The 27,452-nt window shown below is 42.5% G+C and overlaps 1 protein-coding gene across 1 annotated transcript in view; it reads right to left on the reverse strand.

The window, feature by feature from the left end:
- TMEM232 (transmembrane protein 232) overlaps window positions 1-27,452 on the reverse strand; it is a 148,539-nt gene that overhangs the window by 77,822 nt on the left and 43,265 nt on the right. Inside the window, exons 8-9 of the mRNA XM_088477679.1 lie at window positions 25,687-25,801; window positions 1,182-1,401 (exon numbers count right to left, since the gene is read on the reverse strand). Coding sequence (XP_088333805.1) covers window positions 1,182-1,401; window positions 25,687-25,801 — 335 coding nt within the window. The remainder of the gene's footprint in view (window positions 1-1,181; window positions 1,402-25,686; window positions 25,802-27,452) is intronic.

The raw sequence follows: 27,452 nt of genomic DNA on the forward strand, positions 1-27,452 counted from the left end.
GGCAAAAAACGATTCATATTTATTCAGCATGCAAAGGATTGATACTGGGACATTTAGCAATTGCATATTAGTTATATACTCTGTATATTTGGTCTAATTTGTGTCCCCACCAAGAAAGATTGAGAACTCCTGGATGAAACAGACTCATGTTTTGCTTACATGTAACCATAAACTTTACATTGCTTACATATATACAATGAGTTAATCAGATCATTTGTTTCCAATACAGATATGCACTTAGAGAGAGTTTTTGCGCTGGGTGGTACGGCCTCGGTGCTGTTACACAGTATGCCATACAATAGGAACTGGGCCTTCTTCTTAGTTTAGCGGTTATGTCATATAGCTACAGTATGTAAAAATGTTTGTAGTGTTCAGGCTACCTATGTGTTTTTGTTGGAATTGCGGACCGATAAAGATGCACGTTAAGTACAATACTGTGTGACGGAACATATTGTGCGACTTAGTCACATTTTCTGTGGCGCACCAAATGGGACTATTTGACGAGATTTCAAGATAGGTGTGAGGACACAATGAGTTTTTAACAAGTCAACAAAAACTAACATCGTAAACGAAAGTGATGCGCGTATTTCCCATCAATAGGTCACATATGAGCTTTGATTCAGTGCAATCAGGTGTTACACTACAGACAAAACTGGGAAGCTACCAGATTTAACAAACAACAAATATGCTTTTCACATATTACCTTGGATGTGAATGATAGAGGAGGAACAACATAAGGGAACAAGGGAGCTTTGGGCATTGGTGCATAGTAAAATTATATATTTGTTTATTCAATAATTTACTGTATTTTGCATTTCTAAGATCTTTTTAAAGCATACAAAAAATTGATGGCACAAGAATCTTGTTTTAAGCAATAAATACTTTGCTAAACGATCCAATGATACTTCAAAGAGAATACAGCTGCTGTAGAGGGGAAGTAATATGACGCCATTAACATTGCTGGCTCCATACTTTAAATGTAGCCATGGAATAAGCAATGATCAGAGCCTGTTCCTGATATACTCACACTCTCACACTGTAATTAGAATACAGACTAAGAACTGCCAACATCAGTATGTAGAAGGAATTTGTACCATATCAAAATAATATTAGCAACCATATTACCATATACATCGCTAAAATGACTGGATGACACTTTTAGGAGGATTATGTTTACTTACTGGAATCTGATGTATTCCGAGGATTAAAATGTAATAAACCATTTAAACTGGCTTCGTAGCTTCCCTCATGCATAGTGCTGTCACTCGAGAAGCCAATAAATGCATGCTTCTGGATATCTGATGTACTCCCATGCAAGCAAACTTCTGCAAGCACCGAAGTGTAAACACAGATAACTTGCCATGGCCATTGTGAGAAAGTGCTCACTGTATGGACTGAAGACTATAAAGACACATAGTTAAGAGAGAAAAACAATGTAAATTTCCACTCTGAAAATAGTCATATGACAATAACAATATATATATATATATATATATATATACACACACAATATATATATATACATATATATACACATATATGTGTATATATATATATATATATATACACACACACACATATATATATATATATATATATATATATATACACACACAATATATATATACATATATATACACATATATGTGTATATATATATATATATATATATATATACACACACACACATATATATATATATATATATATATACACACACACACATATATATATATATATAATTACACACACAATATATATATATGTATATATATATAAATCCTCATCCGCTGATATCACAGATAGCTTTTTCTGGTGACTTATATATGGGTTTAAAATTTTATGTTCCAATGAGGCAATGTCTTAATATAACATTTTTCATTAATGCATATCCGGACCACTTTCAGAGAGTGATTAAATTCGCCACTACGAGCCAGACTTGAATTTCTTCTGGAGCTACTAAACATTGTTTTGAATAAAAACTACTTTGTCTTTGAAAAACCAAAACCAATACAAGCCCTTCATCAGCATGTACGAATTATTTATCAATGGCATTCTTCTTGACTTTGGACAGGAACAGAACAACTTATAAAGGATATGATCCAAAAATACATTTCATCTAATGATCCCATAAAACTCACATTATCCTATAGCAGAGAACTGGTACAATTTCTTGATGTAAATGTAAGGGCAAAGTGGCACCTGTACCTTTACTGTAAAAAAAGATAGTATGCGGACGCAAAATGTTAATCCTTTATTACATATTCACGTGTACTCACACTACATACCTACTGCATGGCGCTGGTTGGTCCACTTCTCCAGGTAGACATCCAGGTGGCTTGGCAAAATAACAAACCGAAATTCCGATCCCATGAACACACATGCACCGTACAAAGCGCCCGATTCAGACTTGGGAATACAGAGAAATATCTCTCTCAACTGATCACCTTGGGGAAACCATGCTGCACTGCAGGTGGGGCAGATTTAAAATGTGCAGAGAGATTTAGATTTGGGAGGGACGTGTCCAAACTAACATCTAAATTGTAAAATAATAATAAAGCTGTGCAGTATTTGTGGGCTACATGCAAAAGCAGCCAGTATTTACCCCACATGTAAAAAAAGTATGTATTTACACCCCTTGCATTGCAATATGGTTTGTTCAGGTTCACAGTTGAGAGAGATATCTCACTCAGGGCCTGATTCAGAGCCGGACGCTATTTGCGCTCGCTCGTTCAGAAAAAGGGGCCGGATATTTAAATAGAGCGCTCTGTTGACGCCTCTATGTCTGAACGAGCGTACGAAACATGCGCACGCTATTTTGTAAAAAACGCCCCCTGGCCGCTCGCATCCTACTTCATCTCCGCTATTTATTAGATTAGTCGAGTACATCGAAAGGCGTATGAACTGCTCGCAGCGCTTGTGGTTGGATTTTCCTACCGCAATCATGCGAGCAGTTCAGGCTAAAAGAGAACCAAGTGACGTGGTCGATGACGCTGCTTTGTTAATTATGCACACCCTTAAAACGACTGTTTTGACTGTATGGCACGCCTGTGTTTGGATCACCACCCGTTTTCAGCACCTTCCCGTTACCACCCACAAACGCCTCATTCTGTCACTCAAATTAGCAGGCATTTGCTATTTTGCGAGCACACAATTTCCGACCGCAATGACTGATTCGCGCATGCGTATTACAACCCATACGCATGTGCAGTTGTGCGAACATCGCTTGGAGCGAACGAGCAGCCGCTTACGAGCGGCTCTGAATCAGGCCCTCTATTCCCAAGTCTGAATCAGGCCCGAAGAACGCTTCCCGGAGACATAGAGCACTTCCCGGGAAATGACAGGACCCATGTGGTTTCCTGCACATTAGCGCTGATTGGATAAGAGTCAGGACTCTCAGCCAAACAACAGCCACTGCCATAGAACCACCCGCTGACTGCCTTAGAGAGGTCTGACTGTTAGTTGATCAGTGCTTAGGTATATATATATATACATATCTCTATATATATATATATATATATATATATACAAATACTGTGTATATATATATATATATATATATATATACATACATATATATATATATATATATACATACATAATACATAGGGGGAGGAGCCCTAGATTGCACACCCTAAGCACAATGTGAGGTGCTACCTGCTGAGACTTGTAGTGCTGCAAGCATAAAGAGACAAATGCAAGTGCACACTCTAACCATGCTGAACCTAATAATATAATTGCTAAATAGCATCAAAGAGGTTCTTTGCATAATAATGGCCATAATTATGGGCCTGCCCACCACGTCCAGGTGACCTCTATCAGGCAGGTCCCTAACACTCCTATGGAACAAATACAGGGCATGGGACCCCCCAGGCCAACCCAGCAGAACTGTCCCATGGCATCACACTAGTGTGAGATTTAAAGTGAGGGTTAAAGAATAATAAAGAAAGCCTATGTGTTAAGTCCTACATAAGTAGGAGGTTATAGTAAAAAGTGTATGAAGTGCTACAGATATAAAAAACAAACTAAGGAAGTGAAAAAGTGTACATTATGATGCCATGAAGCAGTCCAGCCACACCAGCCCAGAGAGCCCCGCACCCCAATACCAGTCCCAAAACTGACACAGCATTACATATATATATACACACAGTATATATCTCCAGATATAATGCACTAACGTTCCATTCCAGCTGCTGGGGTGCTACTCCAGGTAGATCACTGAAGAGGAAATCAGGCTACTTAATATATAATCCTTGTTGGTTGTTGGGGACAGCACTTAGCAGTCTCCTTTTATTAACAGCATTGCATACAGGTGGTCAACATTTAGGTCATATTTATGCCTTTGTCAAGACAACAAACAGCATCATGGGGGAGGGGGCATAATTTCAGTCAAAGCTCCATGAGATGATGCTGTATAATGTCAACCACCTGTGATTTTTCTTCTAAGTAGACTAGCGAGTGCTGTCCTCAACAAGGATTATATGTGTGAAGTAGCGTTGGTGGTTTATGATTATCCTACAGGTTGAGTCTCCCATATCCATAATGCTTGGGACCAGGGGTATTTTGGATAACGGAATATTCCATATTTTGGAATATTTGCATATCATAATGAAATATTTTGGGAATGGGACCCCAATATACACACAGAATGCATTTATGTGTTACATACATCTTATACACACAGCCTACAGGTCATTTTATACAATATTTTCAATAAGTTGTGCCTTAGACAAAGTTTGTGTACATTGAACCATCAAAAATAAAAGGGTTCATTATCTGAGTCATGCCAAAATAATTCCGTATTTCGGAATATTTGGATATGGGAGACTCAACCTGTATATGCTCAAAGCTGATCTAATATACAGTCATATTTTTTTACTGTGCATACTTGTACACAATTGCTATAGCCTTTAGGGCATACTTGCCAACATCAAGAAGTCCCTCTCTGGGAGGGAGCAGCCAGGACAGCAAAGTGGGGATGCGGTTTGGGTGGCGTGGAGCAGGGAGCGTTTCTCGGGCATGGCAGCGTGTTTGCATCATTGTGGCCATGCCCCTCGCTACACAATACAGAGATTACCGGCACTGCACAGTGGGGGCGTGGCTATGATGACGCAGTTCGATGTAAATCACATCAACTGCTGTCAAGACCGCCCATTTCACTGGGTAAGTGGGCGGCTGGGGGCGAGACGTGCTGGCTCCAGGAGACTTGTCCACTCTTCCGTGCAGCTGGGAGTGCCACACAAATTTCGGGAGCCTGGGAGAGTAAGCAAGTATGATTTAAAGCTCCGATGTATACGTCACAGAAAAAAACCTAGTATACTGACTCGACCTGGAGGCTGGGTCTGGCTGTCTCACTGGTGAAGTGGTTCCTCTAGACCAGGGGTGGGGAATCTTTTTTCTGCCGAGGGCCATTTTGATATACATAACATTATTTGCGGGCCCGGCGCAGGCAACGCCCCCTCCATGTGACATCACACGGGGCGGGACCACAATCACTGGTGATTACAGCAATGCCTGAGGCATTCTGAGGATGCTTCGGGGAGCAGTGTGACCATCTGAAGCATCCCAAGGACGCTCCAGGCGGCACTGCTGCATAGATTCTGGCTGCAAGGTGCCATTCTGGGCACCTTGCTAGTCAGATGAGGCTAGCAGAAAAAAGCTCAGAGGGCCAGACCTAATGATCCCGCGGGCCTTATACGGCCCCCGGGCCTGAGGTTCCCCATCCCTGCTCTAGACAGAACAAGTTCAATGTTGTACAGGCTGGAAGAAGCTAGAGAACCAGGTGATAGTTCAGTCCTAAGTCAAATTAAACTTATACACTGCTGGTAATTACATGGCTACTTTCATTAAAATGAAAAAAAAAAAGCCTAGTATTTATAGGTTAGATGAGCAATGGCCTTAAATGAGCAATACAAGACAAGCATTTAACCACATTATCTGTTAGATCATTAAACATGCTTTCCTATCTCATCTGTACTATGCTAAAAAGCTCTGCAACACTGAATTCACCCAATATAATCTTTACCTATCAATCATATATCCATCTTTTCTATGCCACTTCTATTAGCCTCTTTTAAGCCACTATACTGTGCCTCTGTTCAAAGCAATACCTTAAATATGCCTCCCCCAAAACACTGTCTATACACTAATGTTCTACATAGAAGTTCTACAACTGTTTCTGTCACTATAAAGTACAGGTAAAGGTCAGTATTATGTAATACACTGCTCACCCACTCTGCATTCCTGGTCTCTGGCTTGGGCTGTTACTGCGTGCGCTGAGGTTAGCAATTCTTGAGTAAGGTCAGACCTTGTGCAAGTGTGCGTGAGGCTCTGAATGTACTCGATGTTACTGATTGTTTTGCAGTTTTGGTAAGTATTATGGATGTGTGTAAGGTGAGGTGGGTGTCCTTATGTTAGGCTGCATATAGCATTGTGATTGCAATCATCAGCATATCTGCACAGTCAGACTGATGCGTAATCGCTACTGCGATCGCAATAGCGATCCTTGCTGAATCAGGCCCTTAGTTCTCCATTCCTCTAATGCCCCTCCACTTAATCCAGTGGTTCACAAACTTTTTTGTATCACGGGACACTAGAGTATCAGCATTTTTTCAATGGCACCCTTGGGCCAAAAGTTTCTTATTCAGAAATTCAACAAAAATTAAATGAAGTAAATTGTGCTTATATGTCACCCTTAGGTTCAGTTATGTGGTGGTTGACAGGGCTGCGCTTGTTTTTGTCCACATATTTTTTAATTGGCAGCCATTAGCAGGAAGGCCGAGAGTGGGGGGGAGCTTGTACTAATTACCCGGGCCCGGGCTTGCTGCAGGGGGCCGGCGGAAACCCGATGACTCCCCCCCTTCCCTTACATAACAGCAGCCCAGCACATGCTGCTGTGTGCTGGGCTGCACTGGAAGACTGCTTGCAGCTGCTAAGCAGCAGCCACAGCAGTCTCCTATGCCTGTGGGGGGATCGATTACACTGATTGCGCTCCCCACTGGCTATGCGCTGGGCTGAGGGGCTCAAAGCGCCCCCCTCCCCAGCGCGCAGCGTCACAAAAAATGTTTTGTTTTTCTCCTAAGGGGGCGTGGCACCACATCCGCGATTAGTCCCAGCCCCCTTTACCCAGGTCATTAGCTCTAGTTTTGCCTATTTTATTTGGTACTGCACCACCAGCCCAACGCACCCCTGCAAGTGCCCTGAGGCACCCCACTGGCTTAATACATTACCAAACTCTCTAGTTACAGTCCTGTGGCTACCTGATAGGAAGCTGAGCTACACCTCCTCCCTTAGTGCAGTGGTAAATACTGTGTACTACAGTCACAGATGTGTGACAGACTGTAGCCAGTGCAGCTGGCCACATTGCCCTTGACTGACAGCAAGCAAGAAAGAAGGGTCTGGGGAAGAATTAACAAAGCTTTAAGGAAAAACGTATCAACTATAAGGCTCTATCTTAACCTGGCTCGGCTGAAAATGAAGCTGCTTCCTGACCAAAATAGAGACACCGCGGGAATTAGGAGAGTAAGTAGAATGGTACATCCTGCCCAACCATGTTTTTATTAAACAAGGACCCAGCTACCATATAAGTGGGTCTCCATAAGAGCGCTTAAGTTTATCTTTAAGACCCCGGACATTCCATACCAGCAGACGGAGCTCCACCACACCCATTCCACCTACAACCACAATAAAACATTAGCCTCAATATTCTTATTGTTTTTAAATTTGATGTACATGCATTTTTATTGTGCTATTACATTTACTGTACATATGTGTCCTTACTAAGCTTTGCTAAAATTGCACAAAAGACATATACATATAAACTTCTAATTGCACAAAATTTGCACATATTTTGCGTAAAAGTAGCATAATATTAGTAGTAAAGCAGGAAAATATTAGGGAAAGTAGCATAATAATAGTGAAAAGTAGCAAAGAGCATGAAGACTATTCAACACTGCTGTCTATACAGAAGATTGACAATACGGCTTAAAGATAAGATCATGTTGTCATACAGTACATTGTTGTTTGTGATGTTATAGATCACTGAGGTATACTGTATGTATTACATGATTTTTACATGTTTAGTAGCACTGTCAGTCTTCTGTATAGACAGCAATGTTGATTAATCTTCATGCCCTTTGCTACATTTTTACTAATATGATTTGACTTTTACGCTAATTATGCTACATTTACGCATGCTATTTAATGTGTTATGATAGGTATAGTACAGTAGTTACTGCAATGCAAAAATACTGTACTGCAGTACACTCGCAAAACCTTAGCACGAGATCTGGTGCCACTCTAGTGAATATGTGTCGCACTGAGGCCCTGATTCAGAGCCGGACGCTCTGACAGAGTGCTCGCTCTGAATCAGGGCTGGCCCTCTGGATTATTAGAGCGGACTTCTGGCCGCTCACATAGCTGTGGGTGACCACCCACAGCTATAGCGAGCGCCTGGAAGATGGTCGCGATGGTCAAGACCATCGCGACCATTGTGCTCGCGACGAGACCCTTGTGGTAGGGTCACGTTGCCGCAAGCCCTAGAGTGCTTTCGGCTCTATCAGATCCGAAAGCACTCCCACTGACATCACTTGTGATGTCAGTGGGGCCGGCCCCAGACGGTAGGCGTTCCCATGGGAACGCCTCCGTCTGGCCAGCCACACCCCCGGGCCGCCCACCAAAGGGGTCGTGCTGTCACTCAATATCGACAGCACGCCCCCTTTGGTACGAGACCCGGAGCGACGGCTTGCCCGTTGCTATCCGGGTCTCGTGCATGCGCACGACGGAGCCGGCTCCATCGTGTGCGTGCGCACTGGGGTAACATCGCCCGCTTGCGAGCGCTCAGCGCTCGCGAGCGGGTCTGAATCAGGCCCTGAGAGCAAAGCTCTGCAGGGATTCGATCACCCCCAGTATTTGTACTGCTGGCAGTCATATTTATGCATACTTTTTTTGACTTACATGGTGGATTAATGTGTGTACCCCCAAAAATTCCCATACCAGTGGTATTATATACAAAGGAGAGAGGAGATATATAGAAACGTTTGTATAAAGGTTGTATAATTCTAAAAAGAAATAGTTAATACAGCCAGTGGTCATGCCGCTAAGATAAAAAAAATAATGTCTGATTTATGGTGCATACACACGGTCAGATTTGTCAGATCGTCGATTTTGTTGAACGATAACGATGAACGATTGAAAGATTTCATCAACAATTTGAACGATTTTGTGAATAATAAACGATTTCTGACAGTATTAAAATTAATTAAATTGTCCAAATCTTACTGCAAACACAGTCGATGTCAGATATCGTTATCTGACATGCAGGAACGCGCATCGTTGGTCGATGCATGCCCAACATGTCAAAGATACGAATGACTGAACGATTTTTACAATCGTCATAGTTCAGATCTTTAACAAAATCTGACCGTGTGTATGCAGCATTAGATTGTCAAAGATCATACTCTGTAGTGGAGATACCTGAGCCGGCAATCTCTCGCTATCTCAGCTTATGGAACTATATAAGGAACAGCCAATATATACACAAAGAAGAAATACAGGTGCACAGCTCCAAATTAACTGATTATATATAAATAAATACATTTTGCAGTAAATACAGTAGAGGTTTTGGGCATAATCAAGGTTATGGGCCCGCCCACTATATCCGGGTAACCTCTTGTCGGGCAGGTACCTAACATACTAGGGCTTAAATGCAGAGCGCAGGACACCCCCAAACTAGCCCAGCTAAACCATCCCAAGGCACTGCTCTAATAAGAAAAGTGAAGTGTTAAGAGCAGCCGTTGGCCGCATATAAAGAATAAAAATAAAAAAGTGAAATACATATATATATAAAACAAACAGACAGTGAGGTATTAAAATGTGTTAAAGGAAAATGTGTTATACTGCAGTGCCCTGAAGCAGATCAGCAAAGCAATCTAGGGGGACCCACACCCCAAAAATGAACCAAAGCTGCACTACACAGTCTAAATATTAGCAGGACTTACCTATATTGTGCCTTGACTGGTGTGCATATTACTTGCCAGACTCCATGCTCTAAACCAGTGTAGTAGAGGTGCTAGTCTGAGTGGGAAGTGGCTCAGGCTTCCCAGGTGTGCAAATCAATTCACTAATTAGTTTACAAAGAAATGGATCTCAGACTGCACACTCTGGACATATATATATATATATAATTGAGGTGCTACCTGTAGAGACCATTGATATATATACCTCTACTGTATTTACTGCAAAATGTATTCATTTATATATAATCAGTTCATTTGGAGTTGTGCACCTGTATTTCTTCTTTGTGTATATATCAATGGTCTCCACAGGTAGCACCTCCAATTATATATATACAGTCAGGTCCATAAATATTGGGACATTAACAGAATTTTCAGATTTTGGCCTCTATTCACCACCACAATGGTTTTGAAATGAAGCAAAAAAGATGTGCTTTAACTGCAGACTTTCAGATTTAATTTGAGGGTAATTACATCCAAATCGGTTGAACGGAGTAGAAATTACAACGGTTTCAATATGTGCCTCCCACTTTTTAAGGGGCCAAAAGTAATGGGACTATCAACTCAGAAGCTATTTCATGGACAGGTGTGGGCTATTCCCTCGTTATTTCATTATCAATTAAGCAGGTAAAAGGTCTGGAGTTGATTCTAGATGTGACATTTGCATTTGGAATCAGTTGATGTTGAATCTCAATATGAGATCCAAAGAGCTGTCACTATCAGTGAAGCAAGCCATCATTAGGCTGAAAAATCAAAACAAACCCATCAGAGAGATAGCAAAAACATTAGGTGTGGCCAAATCAACTGTTTGGAACATTCTTAAAAAGAAAGAACTCACCGGAGAGCTCAGCAACACCAAAAGACCCGGAAGACCACGGAAAACAGCTGTGGTGGATGACAGAAGAATTATTTCCCTGGTGAAAAAAAACCCCTTCACAATAGTTGGCCAAATCAAGAACACTCTCCAGGAGGTAGATGTATATGTGTCAAAGTCAACAATCAAGAGAAGACTTCACAAGAGTGAATATAGAGGGTTCACCACAAGATGCAAACCATTGGTGAGCCACAAAAACAAGAAGACCAGATTAGAGTTTGCCAAACAACATCTAAAAAAGCCATTACAGTTCTGGAACAACATCCTATGGACAGATGAGACAAAGATCAACTTGTACCAGAGAATTGGGAAGAGAAGAGTACGGAGAAGGCAAGGAACTGCTCATGATCCAAAACATACCACCTCCTCAGTGAAGCATGGTGGTGGTAGTGTCATGGCGTGGGCATGTATGGCTGACAATGGAACTGGTTCCCTTGTATTTATTGATGATGTGACTGCTGACAAAAGCAGCAGAATGAATTCTGAAGTGTTTCGGGCAATATTATATGCTCATATTCAGTCAAATGCTTCAGAACTCATTGGACGGCACTTCACAGTGCAGATGGACAATGACCCGAAGCATACTGCAAAAGCAACCAAAGAGTTTTTTAAGGCTAAAAAGTGGAATATTATGCAATGGCCAAGTCAATCCCCTGACCTGAATCTGATTGAGCATGCATTTCACTTGATGAAGACAAAACTGAAGGGAAAATGCCCCAAGAACAAGCAGGACCTGAAGACATTTGCAGTAGAGGCCTGGCAGAGCATCACCAGGGATGAAACCCAGCGTCTGCTGATGTCTATGCGTTCCAGACTTCAGGCTGTAATTGCCTGCAAAGGATTTGCAACAAAGTATTAAAAAGTGAAAGTTAGATTTAGGATTGTTTAGCTTGTCCCATTACTTTTGGCCCCTTAAAAAGTGGGAGGCACATATAGAAACCGTTGTAATTCCTACACCGTTCACATGATTTGGATGTAATTACCCTCAAATTAAATCTGAAAGTCTGCAGTTAAAAGCACATCTTGTTTGTTTCATTTCAAAGCTAATGTGGTGGTGAATAGAGGCCAAAATATGAAAATTCAGTCAATGTCCCATTATTTATGGACCTGACTGTATATATGTCCAGAGTGTGCAGTCTGAGATCCATTTTCTTTGTGAACAGCCAATATAGCCAGCGGCTGTACCGCTGAGACAACATATGAATGTCTAATGCAGGAATGGGAGAACCTCCTGCCCGGGGACCGTATAAGGCCCGCGGAATAATTTGGTCTGGCCCTCTAACCTCATCTGGCTAGCAGGGTACCTAGATTGGCACCATGCAGCCAGAATCTATGCAGCAGTGCCACCTGGAGCGTCCTTAGGATGCTCCAGACGATCACACCGCTGCCCTTACACTGGCGATTGTGGCTCCACCCAGTGTGATGTCACACGGAGGGGGCATGGCCTGCACCGGGCCCACAAATAATGTTATATATATCAAAATGGCCCTCGGCAGAAAAAAGGTTCCCCACCCCTGGTCTAATGGATGTAAATTGATATAGATCATACACTGCGGCAGAGGTATCTGAGCAAGCGGTCTCTCTACATCCACTTATGTAAACACATAAGGAACAAATAAGCCAATGTAGCCAGCGGCTATGTCACTGAGACAAAAAGGTGTATGTTCAAATTATATACTATAGACAGATAAGGATTACACACTGCAGTAGGGGATCTGAACCGGTGGTCTTTACCGCAAAAAGATCAAAACCCATTATAATAACTGAAATTAGCGATCTACTGGCTATCAAATTCTATAAATAAGGAAACAATATATCATTTTAATTTTTCCCATTGCATAGAGAGTTAAGTGTTGCAATACCAACTATCTATATAATAAGCGAGAAAGCATGTCTGTCTGTCTGTTTGTCCTTTATTCACGGCCAGAATTTGGACCTAGCTCCACCAAATTTGGCATGGTGGTGCAGTTTGACCAGTATTAGTTTTGCCTATGTTCGAACTTCGTCAGGGCCACACACAGGTCACACAATCCCTAAAAATGGGGATACAGTGGAAATTGTCTTCTACCAAAAACCTGTGTGAAAGCTACAAAGGTATCCTTTTAACCACACATTCTGAGCAAGTGTCAAATTGTATGACTCATGCAAGTTTAAATTAAATCCAGAGTTAGTCTGTTTTAAAGTGACCATATATATTAGACAGCCCTCTGTGTTTGCATGCAAGGGCGTAGCTAGAACTATATGGTACACATAGCAAGATCTTAAAAGGGCCATCCCCTCAGAAATAAAAAAAACACATATTTGCCCCCACACAGAGCCCATTCAAGTTATGCCACACAGTATTACCCTTTATACACATTATGCCATGCAGTAGTAGTGCCCCTCATACATTATGCCACAGTAATGCCCTTTACAGATTATGCCACATAGTAGTAGTGCCTCATATAACACATTATTCCACACAACAGTAGTGCCCCTTACACATTATGCCACACAGTAATGCCCCTTATAACGTTATGCCACACAGTAATGCCCCTTACACATTATGCCCCCCCTCAGCAACTCGCATCCCCGTGTCCATCTAGCAGCCTCTCGCCTTCCCCTGTATGCCATCAGCAGACAGCAGGTGTGGATTTGGTGTTGGTCTTCCAGATAATTACAGCTGGGGCAACGGCAGGCAGTGGCAGATGTGGACAGACAGCGTCGGCGCAATTTAAATGTGTTGCTGCTCATGAGCCAATCGGAGCAGCAGACTGCCACCCAATTAGGAGCCACCAATGCTGATTAGTTGCCTGTGCAAGAGCTGATTACCTCGCAACCGGTGGCACAGTCTCTCCATGTCTGCCTGCCGGTGCGCTAGCTGTAATTAGCTGGCGAGCCGTCACCAAATCAACACCGTTGCCACCCTGGCCCCCCTCAGAGGCCCTGACTAGACCGGCCCACCTTGTGTGCGTGACTGGGTGCAGGGGGAGCGGTGGCCACACAGGCAGCTCGGGCACCATAGCAGCCGCATCCCTTGCAGCCACCGTAGTTACGCCACTGTTTGCATGCATGTTAGCAATCAGTGGGATCCTTTTCAGGATCAATGGAATGAGATTATAGACAAGAACAATGTAAACATATAAAAGCTGCAAATGTATTTCAGGGTCCAGTCTTCAACCCGGGCAATGCCGGGTATCCCAGCTAGTAACTAAATGGAAAACCTGAAAGGTATAAATAAGTGCTGGAAAGGGTTGCTTCTCTAGCAGCTACCAATATTCAGGACAGTCACTCCCTAACACAAAAGTAGTATCACAAAAGATGAGGGTAGCGCTAACAATAATAAATATACGTTATTGATTAAAATTAATCATTGGATTTCATCCACATTTATTATATAAAAGATAAAAAATAAAATGAATTTATCAATATGAAAGTATTCTGTTACTGAAACATGAAATATGACATATTAAAAAACATCAATGGGTAAATATACATGTAGGATCTCACCCACAACCTCAAGTCCATATAGGTCTAATATTCCATATAGCCACTATAGGGGAAGAGCAGCAGTCTCGCTCTAGTATAGGTGCCTGTCTTGGAAATAATTCCCGGTATCCGCTAGAGGAATGTCCCTTCCAATTATATGGATCCGTGTAGGTAATTGGGTCCTCACAGTGTGCGGTGTCCACAGAAAGCAAATGCTTGGCTGTAACCAATGACTGGCAGTTCTTTGAGTTGCTCGTTCCCAGATGTTAGATTAGGGCAAATGGTAGAAATCCAAGTAGATTGGACCAATTGAGGTAAATAATGCGGGGTGATGATCCTGGTTAAATTCTGACGCGTTTCGCTGCATCCAAGCGCAGCTTTATCAAAGGTATCCATTGTGTATCCAAAATGGTGCTTTTATACCCCTCCAAACAAGGGTGATTAATTAGCACCTGTATTCAATTTTGCAGTATCAAATACAAGCAATTAGCTTATTTCAAAACTATAAAAACATATAAACATTACTATACATAAAATATTTAATATATTTAAGAGGCAGACCTATTTTAAAATGTTTAAGTAAGAGAAAATTATATACTATTATTCCGGACCATTTTATTCGTGACTTCCGGTTTACCGGTCACGTGATGTAAACAAAACCCGGCTACAGAGATTATCTTCTAATCAAAAGCCGATCACGGCTTTTTAGATAAGTATCCCCTAAGCGGGGATAGTGAAGAGGGCGATTAGAAGCTCAGATGCCTATTTATTACCTTAATCCCCCTCGATATCTCCATCTGCGGCAGTCTGTAACCCGATCACGTGTCTCTATCACGTGATCGGAGAGCGGCTCCACGCGTGACGTATAGTTACGTGCCATCACGTGATTCACAGTCTGGCTTATCTGTTTAATGATAGGCATATGATTTACTCCGATCATGTGATATCATCACATGACCTGATTTGAACTGCTACTCTCAATCATGTGACCAACTATTTAACCTATCTCAGGTGGAGTCAGTATACTAGGAATTATGGGATTTGTAGTAAGAACATAATTTACTTTCATTAGTCTCATGGTACAAAAACAACATTAATATAATGGTAAATAAATCAATATATATGTCCATGTACCCTGAGAGTATTTAGGTATATAAATAATAAAAATTAACCTGCACATATATAAATCCAGAAGACGGAAATAGGGACACTATTAGAGACCAGGATATATAAATGGTAGGCAGGAGGTCAAAAGGAAGTGAGGGAACAGAGGGCAAATCAACAGATAAAAACCATGTCACCACTAGTAATAGACCATCAGAATCAGGAGGAAAATAAAAAATATTAATTTAAATAACAGAATTCAATTCTATTGCCTCATTGAGGCCCTCTGGATATAAACAATTAATTCTGAACATCCCTATAGTCTTGGACATCAATGATGATCCAGCTATTAATACCCTAACAGAATTATGGGAAGAAAGTAATTGCTGTTTGCCAAATGAAACCCAACAACTTTTTAATATTAATAAAGGTGGAAGAGGGTTTAAACAAAAATCTGAGTTCTACCTCATCAAGTCAAAGGGTTCTAGTATAGACAGTTTCTACAAAACTACTTTGGAGGATTTTTGGTCCTCTATGGCCGATACATTGATGACCTTTTTTTCATTTGGAATGGGTATAACACTTCTGCACAACACTTTGTTTCCTTTTTGAATACCAATTTGTTTAATCTTCAGTTTACGTATGTTTTTGACACTAACCGGATTTCCGTTCTGGATTTGACTCTAGAGGTCCAAAACAATAAAATAGTTACATCCAATTTTTCTAAAGAAGTAGGTAGAGATGCATATTTGCATTTTAATAGTGCACACTACCCTCCCTGGAAAAGAAACATCCCTAAAGGCCAGCTACTCCGTCTTAAAAGAAACTGTTCGACAGTGGAATCTTTTGATAAACAGGCGGAAAATATGATTAAGTCTTTTCATCAACGGGGTTACCCGAAAGTGGTCATTGATTAAGCCCTAAATGAAGTTAGGACAATAGATAGAGATGATCTTATAGCTTCAAATAAGAAAATTAGAAAAGAAGAGAGGGACTTCAATAAGGAGGTCACTTTTATATCTATGTTTAATAATCAGTATTTACAGGTTAAAAATATAGTGCGAAAAAATTATAATATCTTGAAACAAGATCGCCTTTTGTGACCTTATCCCCCCTAAACCTGTATTTATTTTTCGTAAAAACAGATCATTGAAAACTTTATTGGCACCTAGCTACTTAAAATCATCCATGGATCAACCAATAAATGAATGTCACAACATTATGTGGCTCCAACCTAAACCGAAAGGGTTTTATAGGTGTGGAGGGAATAGATGTATAACATGTAAATATGTTTCTAATGGAATGACTTCCGTAAAGACGAAAAGGGGAGACATCCATGAAATAAAAAGCTTTATGAATTGTAATAGCACTTATGTTATTTAAATGCTGAGTTGTGACTGTGATCTTAGATACATTGGGAGAACCACGAGGATGCTCAAATCTAGATTTCTTGAACATAGTAGAAATATCTTAAAAAGATTGGAGTCTCACAGTGTATCTAAGCACTTTTCGGATCACCATAATAGAGATCCGAAATGTCTGAAACTAGTGGGTCTGGAACATATCCAGACCACCAGACGGGGTGGGGATCGTTATAAAAAAACTATGTAAGCAGGAGGTGTTCTGGATGTTCAGAATGAATTGTTTATATCCAGAGGGCCTCAATGAGGCAATAGAATTGAATTCTGTTATTTAAATTAATATTTTTTATTTCCTCCTGATTGGGATGGTCTATTACTAGTGGTGACATGTTTTTTATCTGTTGATTTGCCCTCTTTTCCCTCCCTCCCTTCCTTTTTTTTTTTTTTTATTAATCCTCTATAGAATTTGTGAAGATTAATTATTCAGTAGATACTCTATTAATAGAAGAATATATATTCCCCTGCTGGATAAGAAATATGAACTAATATTAAAGGTTTTGACCTTAGCCCATGGAGTATGATAATATTTAGGTATACTGTCTATGTCCTTTATTTGTTAATATGATGGTATTTTGACCTCCTGCCTACCATTTATATATCCAGGTCTCTAACAGTGTCCCTATTTCCGTCTTCTGGATTTATATATGTGCAGGTTAATTTTTATTATTTATATACCTAAATACTCTCAGGGTACATGGACATATATATTGATTTACTTACCCTTATATTAATGTTGTTTTTATATCATGAGACTAATGAAAGTAAATTATGTTCTTACTACAAATCCCATAATTCCTAGTATACTGACTCCACCTGAGATAGGTTAAATAGTTGGTCACATGATTGAGAGTAGCAGTTCAATTCAGGTCATGTGATGATATCACATGATCAGAGTAAATCATATGCCTATCATTAAACAGATAAGCCAGACTGTGAATCACGTGACGGCACGTAACTGTACGTCACGCGTGGAGCCGCTCTCCAATCACGTGATAGAGATACGTGATCGGGTTACAGACTGCCGCAGATGGAGATATCGAGGGGGATTAAGGTAATAAATAGGCATCTGAGCTTCTAATCGCCCTCTTCACTATCCCCGCTTAGGGGATACTTATCTAAAAAGCTGTGATCAGCTTTTGATTAGAAGATAATCTCTGTAGCCGGGTTTTGTTTACATCACGTGACCTAATGCCGGTAAACCGGAAGTCACAAATAAAATGGTCAGGAATAATAGTATATTATTTTCTCTTACTTAAACATTTTAAAATAGGTCTGCCTCTTAAATATATTAAATATTTTATGTATAGTAATGTTTATATGTTTTTATAGTTTTGAAATAAGCTAATTGCTTGTATTTGATACTGCAAAATTGAATACAGGTGCTAATTAATCACCCTTGTTTGGAGGGGTATAAAAGCACCATTTTGGATACACAATGGATACCTTTGATAAAGCTGCGCTTGGATGCAGCGAAACGCGTCAGAATTCACCAGGATCATCACCCCGCATTATTTACCTCAGTTGGTCCTATCTACTTGGATTTCTACCATTTGCCCTAATCTAACATCTGGGAACGAGCAACTCAAAGAACTGCCAGTCATTGGTTACAGCCAAGCATTTGCTATCTGTGGACACCTACATGGATCCATATAATTGGAAGGGACATTCCTCTAGCGGATACCAGGAATTATTTCCAAGACAGGCACCTATACTAGAGCGAGACTGCTACTCTTCCCCTATAGTGGCTATATGGAAAATTAGACCTATATGGACTTGAGGTTGTGGGTGAGATCCTACATGCATATTTACCCATTGATGTTTTTTAATATGTCATATTTCATGTTTCAGTAACATAATACTTTCATATTGATTAATTCATTTTATTTTTTATCTTTTATATAATAAATGTGGATGAAATCCAATGATTAATTTTAATCAATAACGTATATTTACGCTACCCTCATCTTTTGTGATAGTAACTAAATGAGATACATATTTCTCCAATGCTAGAAATGAGTATGTATGCTATTATACAGTACAAACAGATATCAAAGAATAATCACTCCATACAATTCCAGAAAATAGCAATGTGTCAATAAGGATTCAGAGTGACAGTCATCAGACTCCTAGTAGAGGAATTGCAACTATACTAAAAAGAAATTATCCACAGGGGACATACAATTACAACTATAATAACATAGGGAAATGAGAATCAACAATTAATTAGTTAATGTGAGAGTTATCCTGACATACCAAAACAGATCACCCACAATGGGACTCCAGTATTGGTACATGTATACATAACAATAAAACATTAACTATCCTATGGAACACACCAAAATAGTGCATAAGCAAATACATACAGAAATAGCTGTTGTATGTACATAAGTGGTATCCATAGCAGCTTATTTAGATATTACATTTATTAAAATGATCAGAGAGCATAAAACAGGGCAACAATTTTAATCTTTCTGCTCTTTTTCTCTAATTTATATACTTTGATTTTAATTATTTTGCAGAAAGGTTGAATATGTGTATATAAAATAATAAAGAAACAAATATTAAAATACTTAAAATGTTAATTAAGGGAAGTTGATAGTTGACATAGGGCCTGATTCAGAGTTGAGAATAGAGAGAGAGATAGCACTTAACTGTGGGCCTGATTCAGAGCCGCTCGTAAGCGGCCGCTCGTTCGCTTTGAGCGATGTTCGCACAACTGTGCATGCGTATGGGTCGTAATGCGCATGTGCAAACCAGTCATTGCGGTCGGAAATCGTGCGTTCGTAAAACAGCGAGGGGCTGCTAATTTGATTGACAGAATGTACCGTTTGTGGGTGGTAACAGGGGAAGGTGCTTGAAAATGGGGGAGTGGAGATCCGAACGCAGGCGTGCCTAACGGTCAAAAGGGCGTTTAATGGGAGTGTATAATTAGGAGCATCATCAACTACATCACTTGGTTGTCTTTTAGCCTGAACTGCTCGCAGTGATAGCGGTAAGAAAAACCTACCACAAGCACTGTGAGCAGTTCAGATGCCTTTCGATGTACCCGATTAATCTAATAAATACCGGAGATGACGTGTGATGCGAACGGCAAAGGGGCGTCTTTAGAAAATAGCGAGCGCATTTTTCATTCGCTCGCTCAGACATAGAGGCGTCAACAAACCGCAAAGAGCGAACGCTCAATTTAAATAGCCGGCCCCTTTTTTTGGAACGACGTCCGCAAATAGCGTCCGGCTCTGAATCAGGCCCTGTGTACCTGGACAAACCATGTTGCAATGCAAGGGGTGTAAATACATAATTTTTTTTGCATGTAGGGTAAATACTGGCTGCTTTTAGATGTAGCCCACAAATACTGCACAGGTTTATTATTACTCTACAATTTAGATGTCAGTTTGGACACCTCCCTCCCAAGTTTAAATCTCTCTGCACATTTTAAAGCTAAAGCTGCCCAACCTGCAGGGCAACATGGTTTCCCCAAGATGATCAGTTGAGAAAGATATATCTCTCTATTCCCAACTCTGAATCAGGCCCATAGTACAATAATTTGTTATCTCCATAACATAGAACTGTACTCAATCAAATGTTATTTTAACTGTATAATACTAACAGTTCCTAGTGCACCTGCATATGAGACTCTTCTTTATCTCTCCAAGCTCAGATCTCCCTGCCTGCCCTGGATCCCTCACCTGAGGCAAAACCTTGCGATCCCGCTGTCGGGTCGCAAGGTTTTGTATTGAGTGGGCTTAACGCTGAGAGAGCCGTCTGTCATGGCTCTCAGCCAATCAGCGTTAAGCCAATTTAAAATGCACACAGTCAGGAAGCAAAAGAAGATGGCGCCCGCCATCCTCCGCTGCCTGACACCGCTGGCACCCCCTACTGCCGACACCGCCAACGCACCCCCACTGGCAGCATCCCCCGCTGCCGACACTGCCGGCACCCCTGCACTGCTGCCCCATGTGCTGAGGACACCGTCATCGACCCCCACACTGCCGACACTCCCACACTGAGGACAGCACCAGCACCCCTGCAGTGTCAACACTGTCAGCACACATGCACTGAGGACACTGCTGGCACCCCCGCTCTGCCGACACCGCCGTCACACTGCATTGAGAACACCCCTGCACTGCCGACACAGTCAGCAAACCTGCACTGAGGACACTGCTGGCACCCCCGCTCTGCCGACACTGCCGGCACCCTGCATTGAGAACACCTCTGCACTGCCGACACACTCAGCAAACTTGCACTAAAGACACCACTGGCACTGCCGACATCGCCGGTACCCTTCACTGAGGACACTGCCAGCACCGCAGCACTGCCATTCCATGTACTGAGGACACCGTCAGCAATCCTGCTCTGCCGACACTGCTGTCACAGTAAGTGCACTATTGGTGTATCCAACCCACACTGTATAACACACTGTATCTGTGTTGGAAATTGGAAGCTGAACTGCCACATGTTAGTGCCGCCCACTGTGTCACTTAGCTTAGTCAGCCAGCTAGCTGGATGCAACCTTTTGGCCTTAACTAGATGAAAAAAATAATATTGTGAAGTGGTCAAAATTGATTGGAAATTACTGGAAATAAATGTTATTGAGGTTATTAATACTGTAGGAACAAAAAAGGCCCATTTTATGTGATTTTTAGCAGTTTTTTTTTTTATTATTTAAGAAAAAATCCAGATCTAAAACCAAAACCCGGAAACAAAACACGGAGGTGAGGTTTTGGCAAAGCCAATCCAGATCCAAAACCAGGGGTGATCCAGATCCAAAACCAAAACACTGGGGTCGGCGCACATCCCTAAGAATAACACGTATTAGTTGTTCTTTCATTGGTAAATCTTAACCATATCAAAAGGACCGTGAAGCACTGCAGGCCTGATGAATGTCTTTGTGAGGAATGACTGGGTAATCTATGGAACCTTATCTGTGGAAAGTTACTTGAAATAGAAGGTAAAAATGCATCCAGCACTTTAGGTATCCCTTAGCCCTCCGATTTTTATTGAAAGGAGAGGGTTTCTGACAAGCTCAGAGGACTTATATTTTAAATTGAGATCTTTATTCTAACCACAGTTAGGCATTATGGGGCTGTTACGTGCAATGCTGAAGGCAGATTTTTGATTATCGGGAATCTGCACATGCGCAGGACTTGTTCTGTGAATGTGCAGAACAGGTCCTGCGTGATTGCACGCAGCCCTTGCTATGTGTCTGCCTGATTGACAGGCAGAGGCATTTAAGGAGTGGTGCGGGGATGGCCAGCGTTCCTGAAAATGGGGGCATGTTGGCCCTGTTTTCTGGGAGTGGAAAGGCCACAGACGCAGTTTCCTGGCCTCGCAAGACATCCAGCCTGCGTAAGGTGAGGTTTGCGATGGTGATCCCAGCCTGTGTCCTCAGTCGCAGTGCTGGGATCGCAAGTATAGCAGGGAGTGTCATACACCTCCTGCTGTATTTACATTTTAGCAAATACAGAATTGAAAAGCTGCTTGTGTGCAGCTTTGCAATTCTGTCCTTAGCTAAATCACCCCCTATGTTTGGATGGCATGGTGCCATTTGACAGGGGTGTATCTAGGGATCCAAGCACCCCTGGCAATGTAATGGACTGGCGCCCCCCCCCCCTATGCAGTGCCCCCAGTAGTAACCCTCCAGTAGCTATCCCCCTATGCTGCATTGCCCCCATTAGAGCCCCCCCTATACAGTGCCCCCAGTAGACGTCCCCCTGTACAGTGCCACCAGTAGTGGCCACCCCCCTAAATTACCCCCAGTAGTGGCCACCCCCCTAAATTATCCACAGTAGTGGCCACCCCTATTCAGTGCCCCCAGTAGTGGCCACTCCTATACAGTGCCCCCAGTAGTGGCCACCCCCCTAAATTGTCCCCAGTAGTGGCAAACCCATATACAGAGCCCCCAGTAGCAGGCACCCCCCCATAAAGTGCCCCAGTAGCGGCCGCCCCCTATTTCAGTGCCCCCAGTAGTGGCCAACCCTATAGAGTGCCCCCAGTAATGGCCACTCCTATAGAGTGCCCCCAGTAGTGGCCACCCCCCTAAGTTGTCCCCAGTGGTGGCCACCCATATACAGAGCCCCCAGTAGCAGGCACCCCCCCCTATAAAGTGCCCCCAGTAGCGGCCACCCCTTATTTCAGTGCCCCCAGTAGTGGCCAACCCTCTAGAGTGCCCCCAGTAGTGGCCACCCACCTAAATTGCACCCAGTAGTGGCCTCCCCTAGAGTGCCCCCAGTAGTGCCACCCCCTATTTCAGTGCCCCCCCTACACACACACACAAAAAAAAGAAAAAAAAAACTTACCTGATCCTCGTTCCTGACGCGACCGCCGCAGTCCGCTCAGTCCCGCCCGCTCTTCTCCTGCATGGGAGAGACATCATACACAGGGCTGGATCAACGGGGGGGCGACAGGGGCGATTATCCCTGGGCCCCCACACGTTAAGGGCCCCCACACCCATCGGGGTTAAAGTGGACCGGAGGAGGCGGAACCAGTTCCGCCTCCTCCGGCCAACCTAACCCCGGTGCAGCAGGGAGGCTCCTTTTACCAGGCGCCCACTGTAAACAACGGGCGCCCGGCTCCCTCCCCGCAGCGGCAGCCGGAGTCGGTGGCTTGAGCTCACATGAGCTCCAGCTTCCGCCTCACGCAGAGCACTATGGCAGAGACGTGATGACGTCTCTGCCATAGTGTGGAGGAGCAGCCGAGCAGACTGCAGCGGAGGCGGGGCTAAGGTTCAGGTAAGTATGAGCTTTATTTTTTTATTTTTTTTAGTGCAAGCGGCCTACTGGGGGCATTACTGGCGGGGGGCATTACTAAAGGGGACATTACTCGGGGGGGAGCATTATACCTGGGGCATTACTCGGGGAGGCATTACTACTGGGGGCATTACTGGTGGGGGCATTATTCAGGGGGGAGCATTATTACTGGGCCATTACTCGGGGAGGGGGGAGGCATTACCACTGGGGGCATTATTCATGGGGGAGCATTACTACTGGGGCATTACTCGGGGAGGGGGGAGGCATTACTACTGGGGGCATTATTCAGGGGGGAGCATTACTACTGGGGTATTACTCGGGGAGGGGGGAGGCATTACTACTGGGGGCATTATTCAGGGGGGAGCATTACTACTGGGGCATTACTCGGGGAGGAGGGAGGCATTACTACTGGGGGCATTACTGGGGGGGGAATTACTACTGGGAACATTACTCGGGGGGAAGCATTACTGCTGGGGGCATTAATCAGGGGGCATCTCTATTGGGGGCTCTACTAGAGAGGGAGCATTAGTATTGGGGCACTAATAGAGGGGCATTACTACTGGGGGCATTTCTACAGAGGGCTCTACTAAAGGGGGAATGACTACTGGGGGCATTACTATTGGGGGCACAACTACATGGGTATTTCTACTGGGGGATTTATACAGGGGGCATTACTACTAGGGCATTACTATTGGGCACACACCCAATTACTACTGGGGGGCATTACTATTTGGGGCACAACTACAGGGGTATTACTACTGGGGGCATTTATACAGAGGGCATTAATACAGGGGGCACTACTAATGGGAATATTGCATAGGGGGCACTGCATAAGGGGCACTACTACTGGGTGCACTGCATACGGGGAACTACCACTGTGGGCACTGACACTACTGGGGGCTCTGCATAAGGTCCCCATTGCGCATACCCCCAGTTTGTCACATTTAATAGGGGCCCCCACGTTTGTTGCCCAGGGGCCCCCACAGACCTTAATCCGGCCATGATCATACGTCATGACATCTCTCCCAACACATGCTGCAGAGGGAGCCGGAAGACGGAGCTCATTAGTGAGCTCCAGCCGGCTCCCTCCACGGACGATGCAGCAGCAAATGAGAGTCTGTCTGACTCTCATTGGCTGGCTGCTATTACAAACACACAGCCGCTGCTGGCGGCTGCGTGTTTATAAACTGTGTAGGGCAGACCGCTCTCACTGCGGTCTGCCCTACACTTGTGGGGCCGAGGGACTTGTCCACCCCTTGGCTACTGGTGGCACAGCCGGGTGGCGCCCCCCCTTTGGTCGGCGCCCCTGGCGAGTGCCATCCTGGCCAATGGGTAGATACGCCCCTGCTATTTGAATATTAAGGGGAAACTCATCCCCTGCCAGGCAGGTTTACATTTCCTGCGAATAAATAGTTAGAGTGGCAGACCTGGATGACTCTGGAGAGACTTGAAGTTGTGACTTAATAGACTCTTGAGGCTAGATTTACTAAGCGTTGGCTTTTGCAAGCCGCTGATTCGCTGTGGTTTAGACGGGAATAATATTAAATATAAAACCTGCATGGTTTTGCATTTAATATTATTGCTGGGTTAAATTTGAAGGGGAAAAAAACGCATAGAATCGTCGGCTTGCAAAAGCCTCTGCATAGCAAATCTAGCTCTTGGTTCTGACACTGCTTTTCTTCCCTTTTCATTGAAATCTCCTACACATTGAAATCTCCTATTCTGGATTGCCCCTTTGTATTTTTATGAAGGATTTCATGCAGTTTGAGATTCTTTCAGAATGATTTATGTGTTTAATATATTGATACAGTACATACAGTACACAGAATTAGGTTCACGTTTTTATTTTTTTATTGAAGTCAAAATATAGGTGGTCAGTTTTTAATAGTACAAATAATAGAGTTAGGGTGTTTTTGATTAACAGGGAAGATTTGGTGCTCAATCACTAATTTAAAATGCATTCAAATTCCTACAACAAATTTAAATATGGGTTCTGAACTGCTACAGTACTTATTCATGATTTGGGTTCTTTATTGCAAATGCTCACAGAATGACTATACCTGGTCTTGTAAATTAGTCAGAAAGTCGCATCCAAGTTCCACCAGTAATCTTAAACAGGAAATTTCTATTTTTGCAGCTTCTCCCAGGATGAATAAGGCAAGAAGTGAATCCAACCTATAAAAGCAACAAAACAACAATGACAATAAATAAAATAATCCAAAATCCATAAAAGTGTCAGCATTTTTGTTAGAGCAGTAAATGTTATCTCATGTCCAGGAGCTTCTCAATTAGGTCAAATTTAGAGCAATCATAAGTTTACATAAAACCACATTTTAGAGCCCTTGGGTATGTGGGAATGTTCTTCTGCATTCTGCTTCTTGAGAGACAGGATCACTTGTTAGCTCGGTTTAATGAATCACAATTTCCATTTTTAATATGCAGTGGTTTCAATTATTTAGAAGTCATTCTAGCTACATAACACAGATGGCACATTAAGCAATAAAAAAATCCTATGTATTTATTTCCCAAATGACTGTCAAACTTAATTTTCTTCTACTTACACACTTGATAAATTATGGAAGCTCAAAATACAAAAATAAGGTGTAGAGTATGCTGAAAGAAAGACAAACATGGGGAGAGAGTTTCAGTGGAGAACAACCTTTTTGTTGTATCTCCTCTTTGAAGACTTTATACACCCGACAGGGAATTGTTTCCGAAGTATTTGAAGTTTTATTGATGCCTAATAGGGAATGTATACTTTGCAAACAAAACAAATGGCTATATAAATCAGCATGGTGTATGAGAAGCATGCATGGCGTAAACCGGGTATATATTCTACCGGTGCTGCACATATCTTGAAATAGTTGCTTCTTTGCATATACATGAAATTGCAGCTTTTTTAGTGAGTGAAAATTGCACCTGCATTTTGGGGCGTATATGTGGTGAACTCTGACTCAGCTCCAGAGTTTTTTCTCGATCACGAAAGAAAAGTAAAACTGGGTACACACTGTACAATGGTGCAACCAAGTGATGTGGCGAGCAATGTAATGATACATCGGGCACCACACAGACTGCACGATCCACTGTACAATTACAAGATGTATAGTTACTGTTACAAGTTGCCGGCACAACTTGCTACCCTCCAGCACTACGGTGGTTACTCCTTCTACTTCTGCCTGCCGTACGGGAACTGCACCGTCTGTTGCTAGGCGAACTGGACGCCGGACGACATCACGTGTTACTGGGAACACAGAATGATCTTCCATTGCTTTGATTGGTTCTTCATCTTTTAAATATCTGGCAGCGTCCTCACAGCCTTGCCGGCTATAGCGTCTCTGTTCGTGCCCTTCCGGTTCCAGTAGCTAGACTCTGTCTTTATGTTAAAATAGTTTTTTTCTATTTGCAATCTAGTGTTCCCTCTAGCTCCGGCGGGAGGCAGGGTGCCGGAGCTAGAGAGGGCATTTCCCACCTTCTATATTCCAGCATGACTGTATATCACACTGGGACGCCAGTAGTGAATATCCATTAATTAGCGGAATTCAGCTGTTTTCATTGGAAACAAATTGTTACTTTAAAGTCACACTGTTGCAAAGTTACTGGCAGCAATAGAACGTTGTGCTGTGGAACCTCAGTGATATGGTATCAAGCTATACCCTCATACATTGTAGCAAGAGAGTCATTTGATCTCTGCAGTTTCATATGTCTGATTTTTATTTATGTGCACATGATTGCAACTTTTGATGTTTGTATGTGGATCCATTTGTATGTATTAAATATCTATTTTTATCTTTAATATATGCCTCCTGTTTATTAACAGATAGCAAAC

This window comes from Taudactylus pleione, unplaced genomic scaffold (assembly GCF_031769625.1).
Source record: "Taudactylus pleione unplaced genomic scaffold, aTauple2 ptg000202l, whole genome shotgun sequence".
Taxonomy (NCBI): domain Eukaryota; kingdom Metazoa; phylum Chordata; class Amphibia; order Anura; family Myobatrachidae; genus Taudactylus; species Taudactylus pleione.